A 14,944-nucleotide genomic window follows, 5' to 3' on the forward strand; every position below is an offset into this window, starting at 1 on the left:
ACGTGCTGCGCTGCATTCTGTTGTTATGCAAACGACTGGCTGAGCCTTGGATACAGCCAGTATTGCTCCAAACGCGCATCACTCATTCGCTTACAGCCAGTAGTGATCCCACCCCCCCCCAGTTTGCATCCCTGCATGTTTGTTTTTTTGCGTCAACCAAAGATAATAAGAGGAGACAAGATGAGTTTGTCTGTTTGCAGTATGCATGTTGAAGGTGGTGTGTTGTCTACGATCATTTGCTTCCCTTCATTCACTTCCGGAAGTTTACATGAAAACATTAATAAAACTGTAAATACATTAAGCCCCATACATACATACATACTACAGTAGAAACGGAAACACCATATACAGAAAGTAAGGTACTTTGATAGGAACGTACAAGTCCAAAGTTATTTGTAAGAAAAACAATGGAGGCAATGCGAGCGCCAGCCAGAAAATGTGCCAGTTCGTGCAAGACTGCATACAAATGTCTGCATATGTGCAGAAAAAAATGGGGAAGGGCTCTCCCTGAAGAGGGGCATTTGACCGGCTCAGTAAAGCCTCAAACATAAATTGTCCGCAACACTGAAATGTGCTACTTCTATGTGAATTAATGAGGTGGCAGAACACACCTCAATTCAAACTGTTGTTAGAAAATACAACTTCTTAGAAAATTATTTGAAATTGATCAATTGAAACATAGCTTATAGATAATTAGCACAGTGAGTGCATTCTGACATGACGTGCATAAAACAACTCACGCTGGGGCGACCGTTAGAGATATTTGGAACTCAAGTATGAAAAAGTTAAACAAACTAAATTAAACGTCTTGGCTGGGATTTTTTATTTTTTTTTATAAATGTGGGTCGAGACACTTGTGTAAATATATGTGTCAAGACAGTGTTATGACCATATTATGACATGTTATGTCAGCTGTTATCACATGGCCATGACCATGTCATAACGTGTTATGACGCTGGATGTCAAGTAAAGTGTTAATGAAAAGTAGAATGCTCCTTATGTGGTTTAGCAGGGCCACTCTTTTTTGAAAAAAAGGGAAATTCAGCAAATCCCTCTTCTGCCTTTCATGCTTCAGTCTGTTGGCAGTTCTTTATGAGACCGTTTCAGAGAGACATGGCTAGGTGTTCTTGCCAAGAATCCAATTTCCATGTTAATCAAGAGTGATTTAAACAGTAGCCAAGGGAAAAAAGCAGACGATTTACTGTGTTCGTCCTTTTAACAGGACTTGGCATGGGGCAGCCCTAAATACTGTTAATCAACAACTGCAAACAAGACAACCCTTCTAGGAAAATCTGGGGGAAGAGCTTTCTGGTTGGTTGAGTATAAATACTAGCCCATCGAAGGGCAACCCTCAAAGATGTGATTACAGGACGAGCCCGTTTCAGACACTTGAGAGCTACACTTGAGCTCCTAGTAACCTTTGTTAGACCCCTCCAGGGAAGGGAGCCAGCCAGGAGGGCTCAGCTGGACGCAGAGGGAGGGAAGCTTTTATCTGCAGGGATAAAACCCAGCACATAGTCCATATAGCACATATAGGCCTACTACAGCCTGGCTACTTCAGACATCGCCAATCTCAGACACCAAAATACCCAATATACAGAAGATACACAGAGTCATAACCAGCCCATAGCCAGCTAAGTCATTATACATGCTTACTGTCTTGGAGTCTAAAGGTTTATTCTAAGCAAATCAAGTCTATAAGTAACAGTTAACGTTTCATATAACATTTGTTCTTCAATTATGCTCTAGAGGTAAAACCTGAAATGCACACTAGCCCTGTTGGACTGGACTCCGCGCAGTGTCAAGTGTGTGTGTGGGCTCATTGCCTGAGAGGTGACAGGAATATCAGTGTGACGCCTATGGACCGCAATAAATCAAAATACACCCGAGTGCTGTAGTAACACAACAGGTCAGCATGCGTAGACACAAACGTGCCGACTCCATTCCAGAGACATGTGTCTGTTGCTTAGCAACACGGTGCATCCCAGTGCAGCACAGGTGTAAACTGTAAACTCTTTCCTCAGTGAGACAGAAGAAGAGTTGTACTGGTGAGGTAGGCCTACTAAATTTGTGAGCTGAGATTATTAACACCTACCACCCACAAGTGGATAAAAAGGCCACAGCCATCTATAAGAATACCAAAGACACCGACCTCTACAACGTGTAACAGACATGTCAGCAGTTGGCTGTTCTAGCATGACTTAAATGTTAAATGCAGCTGTTTTGATCTCAACATCAAATCATTTCTGAGTAACAATTAAGCACCTTACTGTGAAATGGTCAAAAATAAATACAAATAGCTTCTTAGCAAAGAGCAATTTCTAAAACAAGAATTTAGCTAGGACTGTCTGGGAGGTAGAAACTAGCCGTTATTGGCTGAGAGGTTTGGAACTCTGTTTCTTATCTATTAACTAATTTACCGCCTGGTGATGTCACCGGGCAAGCCAAAACTCCATCCCAGCAAAACAGGTTGAAATTTCAGGCGATCTTTTCAAACAGCTTTTACTCTAAAATGGCATTATCATTTTCACAATATCACACTATTATTCCAACCTCAGTGTGGAAATATATATAACACACAGGAAATCACGTTTTTGACTGCACTGGGCCTTTAAGATTTGTAGAATGTGCAGGGCTCTTCCTTCACTGAATGGCCCACTCCCACGTCCTAGCAAAGAAACAATCATCAAAAAACTCACGTCAAAACATGCCTCTTTTCTGGTTCATCTTCAGACATCGTTACTCGAGTTTACTAGGGACACTTGTGGTTTGCCTTAAGTATGCCAGTTGAGAATACCTACCACTTTAAGTATGCCAGCTCAAAAGTCCTACAATGATATATTTAGAAAGTTAACACAAACACACATCATCCACAATCCAATCAAAGATAATCTTCCATACACTGTCACTTAGCCACTCATTTTCAATAGAGACACAACCTTTATTTTTAAAGGGAATCAATGCAGAGACCAAGGTCTCTTTTCCAGATGAGCCCTGCACAGCATCAAATTACAATAACCACATTAAACTTCACATTCATATACACATAAAAATAACACACAAAAAGCAAAACACAATCATAAAAAGACACGTTCTACAATAAAAAGGACCCCTAACAACCATCTGAAATGCCCTAGAGGCACCAATTCCTCCAATTTTAAAGTGCATTCCAGATCATTCCACACGCAAGGAGCAAGGAAACCAAAGGGTGGTCAACCTAACTCTCTAGACACCAAAGGAGTCTCCTGAGTTAACCAATCCAATGAACGGGTTTGATAAATTGTCATTTTAAGCCAGAAGTTGGTGGACAGGGCTTTGTAAACAAAAAGAGCGTAATGATGTGAACTTCGTGACATCAAAGAGGTCCAGCAAACTAACAAGAACACTAAACTAGGGCTGACCACAGTTAGTCGACTGGTCAATTGTTTGGTTGAAAAGCTATTGGTCAACCAAGATACTTTTCAGTCTAGTAGCAAATAAATAATAATAATAAATAAAATATATATACAAACACACACACAAATACATATACAGTACCAGTCAAAAGTCTGGACAAACCTACTCAATCAAGGGTTTTTCTTTATTTTTTACATTGTAGAATAATAGTGAAGACATCAAAACTATGAAATAACACACATGTGGTAACCAAAAAAGTGAAACAAAACGAAATATATTTTATATTTGAGATTCTTCAAAGTAGCCACCCTTTGCATTAATGAAAGCCTTGCACACTCTTGGCATTCTCTCAACCAGCTTCATGAGGTAGTCACCTGGAATGCATTTCAATTAACAGGTGTGCCTTGTTAAAGTTCATTTGTGGAATTTCTTTCCTTCTTAATGCGTTTGAGCCAATCAGTTGTGTTGTGACAAGGTAGGGTTGGTATACAAAAGATAGCCCTATTTGGTAAAAGACCAAGTTAATATTATAACAAGAATAGCTCAAATAAGCAGGGAAACGACAGTCCATCATTACTTTATGAACATCTCAAGAACTTTCAATGTTACTTCAAGTGCAGTCGCAAAAACCATCAAGCGCTATGATGAAACTGGCGCTCATGACGACAGCCACAGGAAAGGAAGACCCAGAATTACCTATGCTGCAGATGATAAGTTCAATAGTTACCAGCCGCACAAATCAGCAACTGCACCTCAGATAGTAGCCAAGAAAAATGCTTCACGGAGTTCAAGTAACAGACACATCTCAACATAATCTGTTCAGAGTATAGCTGCAAAGAAACCACTACAAAAGGACACCAATAAGAAGAAGAGACGTGCATGGGCCAAGAAACACCAGAAAATGACATTCGACCGGTAGACCATTAGACCTGTCAAAATAAAGGTTGTGTGTCTATTGAAAATGAGTGGCTCACTATAACTCTACAATGTAGAAAATAGTCAAAATAAAGAGAAACCATTGAATAAATAGGTGTCCAAACTGCTGGCTGGTACTGTATATACACAGTGCATTCGGAAAGTATTCAGACACCTTCCCTTTTTCCACATTGTTACGTTACAGCCTTTTTTTTTTTATGGAATAAATACATTTAAAAATCCTCAGCAATCTATACACAATTACCCAATAATGACAAACCGAAAACAGGTTTAAATATTTTAGCAAATGTATAAAAAAAATACTAAACAAAAACGGCTTATGTATACTATGAGACTCGAAATAGAGCTGAGGCACATCCTGTTTCCATTGATCATCATTGAGATGTTTCTACAACTTGAATGGATTCCACCTGTGGTAAACTCATTCAATTGGACATAATTTGGAAAGGCACGCACACCTGTCTATATAAAGGACCCACAGTTGACAGTGCATGTCATAGCAAAAACCAAGCCATGAAGTCGAAAGGAATTGTCTGTAGAGCTCTGAGACAGGATTGTGTCGAGGCACAGATCTGGGGAAGGATGCCAAAAATGTCCGCAGCATTGAAGGTCCCCAACAACACAGCGGCCTCCATCATTCTTAAATGGAATTAGTTTGGAATCACCATCGTCTTGGAACACCTTACAACATAATTTTAAACTGGAAGAACTTGTCCCGATTGGTGTTTTTAAATCACTGATGAAGGATTTTGAGGCTGATTCCCTGACCTGTCAATGTTTTTAATTTGCTGTTTTTGATTTTGTTATACTCTTGTGAATTCAATGGTTTTCACTAGATGACTTGTAGTTTTTCATGTTGGCTGTCTGTAATTTTTGTAATGACTTGGTGCTGCCCATCTTGGCCAGGACGCTCTTGAAAAATAGATTTTAAATCTCAATGAGCGCTTCCCGGTTAAATAAAAGTTAAATTTAAATTAAATTAAAATCACCAAGAATCTTCCTAGAGCAGGCAGCCCGGCCAAACTAAGCAATCGGGGGAGAAGGGCCTTGGTCAGGGAGGTGACCAAGAACCCTGTGGAGATCCATCTCTGCAGAACTTTATGGTAGAGTGGCCAGAAGGAAGCCACGAATCAGTAAAAGGCACGACAGCCCGCTTTGAGTTTGCCAAAAGGCACCTAAAGGACTCTTAGACCATGAGAAACAAGATTCTCTGGTCTGATAAAACCAATATTGAACTCTATGAATGCTAGCTTTGCACACTCTTGGCATTCTCTCAACCAGCTTCACCTGGAATGCTTTTCCAGCTGTCTTGAAGGAGTTCCCACATATGCTGAGCACTTGTTAGCTGCTTTTCCTTCACTCTGCGGTCCAACTCATCCTAAACCATCTCAATTGGGTTGAGGATGATGATTGTAGAGGCCAGGTCATCTGATGCAGGACTCATCGCTTTCCTTCTTGGTCAAATAGCCCTTACACAGCATGGAAGTGTGTTGGGTCATTGTCCTGTTGAAAAACAAATGATAGTCCAACTAAGCACAAACCAGATGGGATGGCGTGTCGCTGCAGAATGCTGTGGTAGCCATGCTGGTTAATTGTGCCTTGAATTCAAAAGAAATCAGTGTCACCAGCAAAACACCCCCACACCATCACACCTCCTCCTCCATGCTTCACGGTGGGAACCACACATGCAGGGATCATCCATTCACCTACTCTGCGCCTCACAAAGACACGGGAGATGGAACCAAAAACCTCAAATTTGGACTCATCAGACCAAAAGGACAGATTTCCACCGGTCTAATGTCCATTGCTCGTGTTTCTTGGCCCAAGCAAGTCTCTTCTTATTGGTTTCCTTTAGTAGTGGTTTCTTTGCTGCAATTCGAACATGAAGGCCTGATACACACAGTCTCCTCTGAACAGTTGATGTTGAGATGTGTCTGTTACTTGAACTCTGTGAAGCATTTATTTGGGCTGAAACTTCTGAGGCTAGTAACAATTGAACTTAACCTCTGCAGCAGAGGTAACTGAGTCTTCCTTTCCTGTGGCGGTCCTCAAGAGAGCCAGTTTCATTATAGCGCTTGATGGATTTTGTGACTGAAATGTTCTTTATGTCTTAAAGTAATGGTGGTCTGTCGTTTCTTTTTGCTTATTTGAGCTGTTCTTGCCATAATGTGGACTTGATCTTTCACCAAATAGGGCTATCTTCGACCACCCCTACCTTGTCACAACACAACTGGTTGGCTAAAACGCATTAAGGAAAGAAATTCCACAAATAAACTTTTAACAAGGCACACATATCAATTGAAATGCATTCCAGGTGACTACCTCGTGAAGCTAGTTGAGAGAATGCCAAGAATGTGCAAAGCTGTCATCAAGGCAAAGGGTGGCTACTTTGAAGAGTCTCAAATATATTTGTTACTTTTTTGGTTACTACATGATTCTATATGTGTTATTTCATAGTTTTGATGTCTACATTGTAGAAAATAGTAAAAATAAAGAAAACCCTTGAATGATTAGGTGTGTCCAAACTTTTGACTGGTACTGAAATCTATATACAGTTGAAGTTTGAAGTTTATACATACACTTAGGTTGGAGTCATTAAAACTTGTTTTTCAACCACTCCACAAATTTCTTGACAATAAACTATAGTTTTGGCAAGTCGGTTAGGACATCTACTTTGTGCATGACAAGTAATTTTTCCAACAATTGCTTACATATTATTTCATTATAATTCACTGATCACTATTCCAGTGGGTCAGAAGTTTACATACACTAAGTTGATTGTGCCTTTGAACAGCTTGGAAAATTCTAGAAAATGATGTCATGAAGCTTCTGATAGGCTAATTGACATCCTTTGAGTCAATTGGATGTGTACCTGTGGATGTATTTAAAGGCCTACGTTCAAACTCAATGACTCTTTGCTTGACATCATGGGAAAATCTAAAGAAATCAGCCAAGACCTCAGAAAAGAAAATTGTAGACCTCCACAAGTCTGGTTCATCCTTGGGAGCAATTTCCAAACGCCTGAAGGTACCACGTTCATTGTACAAACAATAGTACGCAAGTATAAACACCATGGGACCACACAGCCATCACACTGCTCAGGAAGGAGACGCGTTCTGTCTCTTAGAGAATAACGTACTTTGGTGCGAAAAGTGCAAATCAATCCCAGAACAACAGCAAAGGTCCTTGTGAAGATGCTGGAGGAAACAGGTACAAAATTATCTATATCCACAGTAAAACGAGTCCTATATCAACATAACCTGAAAGGCCACTCAGCAAGGAAGAAGCCACTGCTCCAAAACCGCCACGAAAAAGCCAGACTATGGTTTGCAACTGCACATGGGGACAAAGATTGTACTTTTTGGAGAAATGTCCTCTGGTCTGATGAAAGAAAAATGGAATTGTTTGGCCATAATGAACACCGTTATGTTTGGAGGAAAAAGGGGGAGGCTTGCTAGCCGAAGAACACCATCCCAACCGTGAAGCACGAGGGTGGCAGCATCATGTTGTAGGGGTGCTTTGCTGCAGGAGGGACTGGTGCACTTCACAAAATAGATGACATCACCATACTTTACAGTTGGGATGGGGTTTTGCTGTTGGTGTGCTGTGCCTTTTTTCTGCACACATAGTATTGTGTGTTCCTTCCAAACAACTCAACTTTAGTTTAATCCGTCCACAGAATATTTTGCCTGTAGCGCTGCGCAACATTGGGGTGTAGTGGCTTCTATGGTGTCCTCCCATGAACACCATTCTTGTTTAGTGTTTTACGAATCGTAGACTTGTCAACAGAGATGTTAGCATGTTCCAGAGATTTCTTTAAGTCTTTAGCTGACACTCTAGGATTCTTCTTAACCTCATTGAGCTTTGTCATTCTTTTGTAACCCTTCCAAACTTTATGCAAGTCAACAATTCTTAATCTTAGGTCTTCCGAGATCTCCTTTGTTTGAGGCATAGTTCACATCAGGCAATGCTTCTTGTGAATAGCAAACTCAGATTGAGTGTTTTTTATAGGGCAAGGCAGCTCTAACCAACATCTCCAATCTCGTCTCATTGATTAGACTCCAGGTTAGCTGACGCCAATTAGCTTTTGGAGAACTCATTAGCCTAGGGATTCACATACTTTTTCCAACCTACAATGTGAATGTTTAAATGATGTATTTTTCTTGTCTATATTGAATACAATAATGTGTGTTATTTTAAGCACACTAGGTTTGTCTATTGTTGTGACTTAGATGAAGATCAGATCAAATTTGATGACCAATTCATGCAGAAATCCAAGTAATTCCAAAGGGTTCACATACAGTGGCAAGAAAAAGTATCTACTACCCCAGTCAGAAGAACTAATGGATACCATTTTATATCTCTGTGTGCAGTAAGAAGGATGTTAGAGGTAGTATTGCAAGCCAATGCTAACTAGTGCAATGGCTGGAAGTCTATGGGTATCTGATCCTTCATACTGAACAGAGAAATAAAACTGGGATCCACAAGTTCATCTGACTCTGGGAAAGTAGATCCCGAAGTATCCCTTTAACTAAAAGAGCCACCACTCTATATATATTGAATAGATTCCAGGTTCTTTGAATTGTTTCAGAGAACAGTCAGTGTGTCACAAACCACATTGATTAGTCAGCTCCCTTGACAGGATGGAGAAAGCAGCAGGAAAACAAGTCATTGTGCAAGTCACACTAGGTGAGTCTCACAGTGGGCAGAATACTGCTAACAGAGACAGAGCACATTGGGAAGAGAACACACATTCCAAGTAATAATGTGCTTTCATTTCTGCCTCAGAGCATCCATCACAAGAAATTAGCCGCGTAAACAGTATGTTTGTGTGCGTGTCTATTCCGTGTTCACTTGCCCATGCACACAGCTCTGCACAGAGGGAGTGACAAATTACTCATTGGGATTTATAAAGCCTTAAACTAAATAAACATTTAAACATACATGATTCATTTGTGCATATCTTCGAATATGATGTTCAAAGAAACAAATGAGTCTGTCTAAAAGGACCAACTGGTTACACATTTTAATTTGTAAAAATCCTGTGTTTCAAACGCATATCAATATTGGTGTGTCTGCTCTCATATAGGGCAACCTGGGACAGCCTTATGTTATGTCAGCATCATCTCCTGAAATACCTGCTTCTCGCTAAGCGCTGTGATCTTAGCCTGAAGTTCGTGGAGCTGCTTCTTCAGATCAGCATTCTGCAAAGGAAGGCAAAGCTCTTTTTAGGGCACTTTCATACCAAGTTCCAATAATTTACATCCAGGTTCACTTGAAAAGTCAGTTTGGTTCATTTCAACCAAAACTACTTTATTTCAAATTGGAATATTTATGTCTCCACACTGATGTTTCACATGCACATACATCTCCAAATGAATGGAAATCAGTACAAACATTTATTTTATCAAGCTATCCAGGTGTCAAAACACCATTTGGAGCTAGTCACAATTTTGTGGAAACATTACAAATCAAATCAAATCTTATTGGTCGCACACACATTTATCAGATGCTATTGCCGGTGTGGGAAAATGCTATTGCCGGTGTGGGAAAATGCTTGTGTTCCTAGCTTCAACAAGGCAGTAATAATAATGGAATTAAGAAATATTTAATATTAGGACGAGCAATGTCATAGTCTGGAGAATAATATACATAGTCTGTGTGTATATACACTGCTCAAAAAAATAAAGGGAACACTAAAATAACACATCCTAGATCTGAATGAATGAACTATTCTTATTAAATACTTTTTTCTTTACATAGTTGAATGTGCTGACAACAAAATCACACAAAAATTATCAATGGAAATCAAATTTATCAACCCATGGAGGTCTGGATTTGGAGTCACACTCAAAATTAAAGTGGAAAACCACACTACAGGCTGATCCAACTTTGATGTAATGTCCTTAAAACAAGTCAAAATGAGGCTCAGTAGTGTGTGTGGCCTCCACGTGCCTGTATGACCTCCCTACAACGCCTGGGCATGCTCCTGATGAGGTGGCGGATGGTCTCCTGAGGCATCTCCTCCCAGACCTGGACTAAAGCATCCGCCAACTCCTGGACAGTCTGTGGTGCAACGTGGCGTTGGTGGATGGAGCGAGATATGATGTCCCAGATGTGCTCAATTGGATTCAGGTCTGGGGAACAGGCGGGCCAGTCCATAGCATCAATGCCTTCCTCTTGCAGGAACTGCTGACACACTCCAGCCACATGAGGTCTAGCATTGTCTTGCATTAGGAGGAACCCAGGGCCAACCGCACCAGCATATGGTCTCACAAGGGCTCTGAGGATCTCATCTCGGTACCTAATGGCAGTCAGGCTACCTCTGGCGAGCACATGGAGGGCTGTGCGGCCCCCCAAAGAAATGCCACCCCACACCATGACTGACCCACCACCAAACCGGTCATGCTGGAGGATGTTGCAGGCAGCAGAACTGTTATGGGATTTTTGTGTTTAATGACTAAAATATGTATACATTTGACTTAGATGTTACTGTATGAATGAAACTTATTATAATCATAATGCTGAATATTATGTGTTCCTTATTAGAAAGAATGGAGTTATCTTCAGACAGGCTGGAATGCTGTGTTCCTTACAGGACATTCTGTCTCTACCCAGGGAGGGGAGAGACCTTGGGTTGGTTGCAGTTTAACAGGTGGCAGACAGTAATGAGAACGCTAACTATACTGCCATTGTATTCTAGAGGATGGACATTAAAACCTATGACATCATCTTTATTATATAACCTGATGTAAATTGTGCTATGATTCAGTACTCTCGAGAATAAACGCTATTGATTGATTGATTTTGAGACTGGTTTCTGTCCATTTTATGCTGATAAGTATCTTACGTATGGGCAGAGTGTTTTAATTGAATTGGTTGATAAACATAGGAATTAAATTCCTTTAACAAGAACGTTCTCCACGGCGTCTCCAGACTCTGTCACGTCTGTCACGTGCTCAGTGTGAACCTGCTTTCATCTGTGAAGAGCACAGTCTTGGTGTTCTCTGGCAAATGCCAAACGTCCTGCACGGTGTTGGGCTGTAAGCACAACCCCCACCTGTGGACGTCGGGCCCTCATACCACCCTCATGGAGTCTGTTTCTGACCGTTTGAGCAGACACATGCACATTTGTGGCCTGCTGGAGGTCATTTTGCAGGGCTCTGGCAGTGCTCTTCCTGCTCAAAGGCGGAGGTAGCGGTCCTGCTGCTGGGTTGTTGCCCTCCTACGGCCTCCTCCACATCTCCTGATGTACTGGCCTGTCTCCTGGTAGCGCCTCCATGCTCTGGACACTACGCTGACAGACACAGCAAACCTTCTTGCCACAGCTCGCATTGATGTGCCATCCTGGATGAACTGCACTACCTGAGCCACTTGTGTGGGTTGTAGACTCCGTCTCATGCTACCACTAGAGTGAAAGCACCGCCAGCATTCAAAAGTGACCAAAACATCAGCCAGGAAGCATAGGAACTGAGAAGTGGTCTGTGGTCACCACCTGCAGAACCACTCCTTTATTGGGGGTGTCTTGCTAATTGCCTATAATTTCCACCTGTTGTCTATTCCATTTGCACAACAGCATGTCAAATTTATTGTCAATCAGTGTTGCTTCCTAAGTGGACAGTTTGATTTCACAGAAGTGTGATTGACTTGGAGTTACATTGTGTTGTTTAAGTGGTCCCTTTTTTTTGAGCAGTATATATATATATATATACACACACACACACACACACACACACACATATACATACACACACACACACAGTACCAGTCAAGTTCGGACACCCATTTTCTCCATTCTAGATTAATAGTGAAGACATCAAAACTATGAAATAATACATTTGGCATCATGTGATAACCAAAAAAGTGTTAACAAATCAAAATATATTCTGTTTGAGATTCTTCAAAGTAGCCACCCTTTGCCTTGATGACAGCTTTGCAGACTCTTGGCATTCTCTCAACCAGCTTCATGAGGTAGTCACCTGGAATGCATGTCAATTAACAGGTGTGCCTTGTTAAAAGTTCATTTGTGGAATTTCTTTCCTTCTTAATGCGTTTGAGCCTAACGCTTAAAACATGAAAGTCAGTCAATATGTAAAATTAAGAACGTCAAAAATGTGCAGTCGCAAAAACCATCAAGCACTATGATGACCCTGCCTCTCATGAGGACCACCACAGAAAAAAGAGCCATAGTTACCTCTGCTACAGAGGATAAGTTAATTTGAGTTAATTGCACCTCAGATTGCAGCCCAAATAAATTCTTCACAGAGTTCAGGTAACAGACACGTCTCAACATCAACTGTTCAGAGGAGACTGCGGGAATCAGGCCTTCATGGTCAAATTTCTGCAAAGAAACCACTACTAAAGGACACAGATAAGAAGAAGAGACTTGCATGGGCAAAGAAACACCAGCAATGGACATTAGACCGGTAGAAATCTGTCCCTTTTGTCTGATGAGTCCAAATATGAGATTTTTGGTTCCAACCACCGTGTCTTTGTGAGACGCAGAATAGGTTAACGAATGATCTCCGAATGTGTGGTTCCCACCGTGAGTCATGGAGGTGGTGTGATGGTGCTTTGCTGGTGAAAGTGTCAGTGATTTATTTAGAATTCAAGGAACATTTAACCAGCATGGCTACCACAGCATTCTGCAGCGATACGCCATCCCATCTGATTTGCGCTTAGTGGGACTATCATTTGTTTTTCAACAGGACAATGACCCAACACAACTCCAGGCTGTGTAAGGGCTATTTGAACAAGGAGTAGAGTGATGGAGTGCAGAGTGAAAGAAAAGGGGAATATCTAGTCAATTGTAGAACTGAATGCATTCAACTGGAAAGCAGCCAACATGTGCTCAGCATATGTGCGAACTCCTTCAAGACTGTTGGAAAAGCATTCCTCTTGAAGCTGGTTGAGAGAATGCCAAGCGTGTTTAAAGCTGTCATCAAGGCAAAGGGTGGCTACTTTGAAGAATCTCAAATATATTTCAATTTGTTTAACACTTTTTTGGTTACTACATGATTCCATGTGTGTTATTTCATATCTATGTCTTCACTAATATTCTACTGTATATACAGTGCATTCAGGAAAGTATTCAGACCCCTTCACCTTTTCAACATTGTTACGTTACAGCCTTATTCTAAAATTGATTAAATTGTTTTTACTCATCAATTTACTCACAATACCCCATAATGACAAAGTAAAAACAGTTCGTTTTTTGTGCAAATTTATACAAAAATAAAAACTGAAATATGACATTTATATATGTATTCAGACCCTTTATGCAGTACTTTGTTGAAGCACCTTTGTCAGCTATTACAGCCTCGAATCTTCTTGGGTATGACACTACAAGCTTGGCACACCTGTATTTGGGGAGTTTCTCCCAAACACAGCAGATCACAGTAGACTCAAGATTGGGTAGGAAAAATATTCCATTCAAAATCCAATGCTAAGGCAAGGGGAACAGCAACACTTATTTAAAAGAAAGTACATTTTACTGCTGCGGACATAATCTCAGATCCACAGAGGCATTTTGTTATGGTATCTGGTTCTTTCTTTCACACCTCTGTTTAAATTGTAAATGTTTATGCTCCCAAATGGGATGATGTTGATTGTATTAACAAACTTGTTTCTTTGCTGCCCAATCTCAACTGGCACTATTACATTTTTGGAGGCGACTTGAATTGTGTGATCCACCCAGTCTCGGACCACTCAAACCCTAGATCAACATCTCCCTCAAAATGTCCAGCGCTATGTCTGCATTTATAAGCTAGGCAGGATGTGTAGATCCATGGAGATTACTTTTCCCCAGTAACAAATCATTTTATTTTGTTTCACATGTGCACCACTCCTATTCTAGAATAGACTACGTCTTCGTAGATAAGCTCTTCTCCCCTCTGTTAAGTAGAATACACTGCCATTGTTTTTAGTGACCATGCTCCTCTGTCGCTCGACCTCTCATTCTCATTGAACGATACAGACCCCCCCCCCCCCCCCCCCCATGGAGACTTAACTTACTTTCAAACAATTCATTCTGCACCATTCTATCGAATGCAATTGCTGTCTTTATTGAAACAAATAAAACCGAACCGATCTCTCCATCTACACTTTGGGAAACACTTAAAGTTGTTCTTAGAGGCAAAATAATTTCCTATTCCTCTCTTCTCAATAAACGGAAAACTAAAACAGCTGATCAACGCAATTCTGGAATTAGACCAACAATACTCCGCCTCTCCATCACCCTAACTTTACAAAGAAAGGCTGAGTCTTCATACTCAGTACAATTTAATATCCACAGATAAGGCTGAGCAGCAGCGACTTGTTCTGTTTAAGAATATAGAGAAAAGGCTGGTCGACTTCTAGCTCATCAACTCAAGTGCAAATCTGCCTCACAGCTGATCCCTCAAATTCACAACACCTCAGGTGTCTTAACAGTTAGTTCTTCTGAAATCAACACTACTATCACATTTTTATTCTGATCTATACACATCAGAAGCACCTGAAGACAATTCAATTATGAATGATTTTGACAATTTGGAAACTCCTACCATTACTACAGAGAAGAGAGGAAATTGATCTATCTTTGCAGATAGAGGAGATTATTAATTCAATAACA

The 14,944-nt window shown here is 40.7% G+C and overlaps 1 protein-coding gene across 1 annotated transcript in view; it reads right to left on the reverse strand.

Annotated features, from left to right (window-relative positions):
* The window catches only part of LOC120054201 (PHD finger protein 21A-like), a 100,032-nt gene that overhangs the window by 57,276 nt on the left and 27,812 nt on the right, over positions 1-14,944 (reverse strand). Inside the window, exon 5 of the mRNA XM_039001657.1 lies at positions 9,471-9,536. Coding sequence (XP_038857585.1) covers positions 9,471-9,536 — 66 coding nt within the window. The remainder of the gene's footprint in view (positions 1-9,470; positions 9,537-14,944) is intronic.

The sequence above is a fragment of the Salvelinus namaycush genome, chromosome 9 (assembly GCF_016432855.1).
Source record: "Salvelinus namaycush isolate Seneca chromosome 9, SaNama_1.0, whole genome shotgun sequence".
Lineage (NCBI taxonomy): Eukaryota > Metazoa > Chordata > Actinopteri > Salmoniformes > Salmonidae > Salvelinus > Salvelinus namaycush.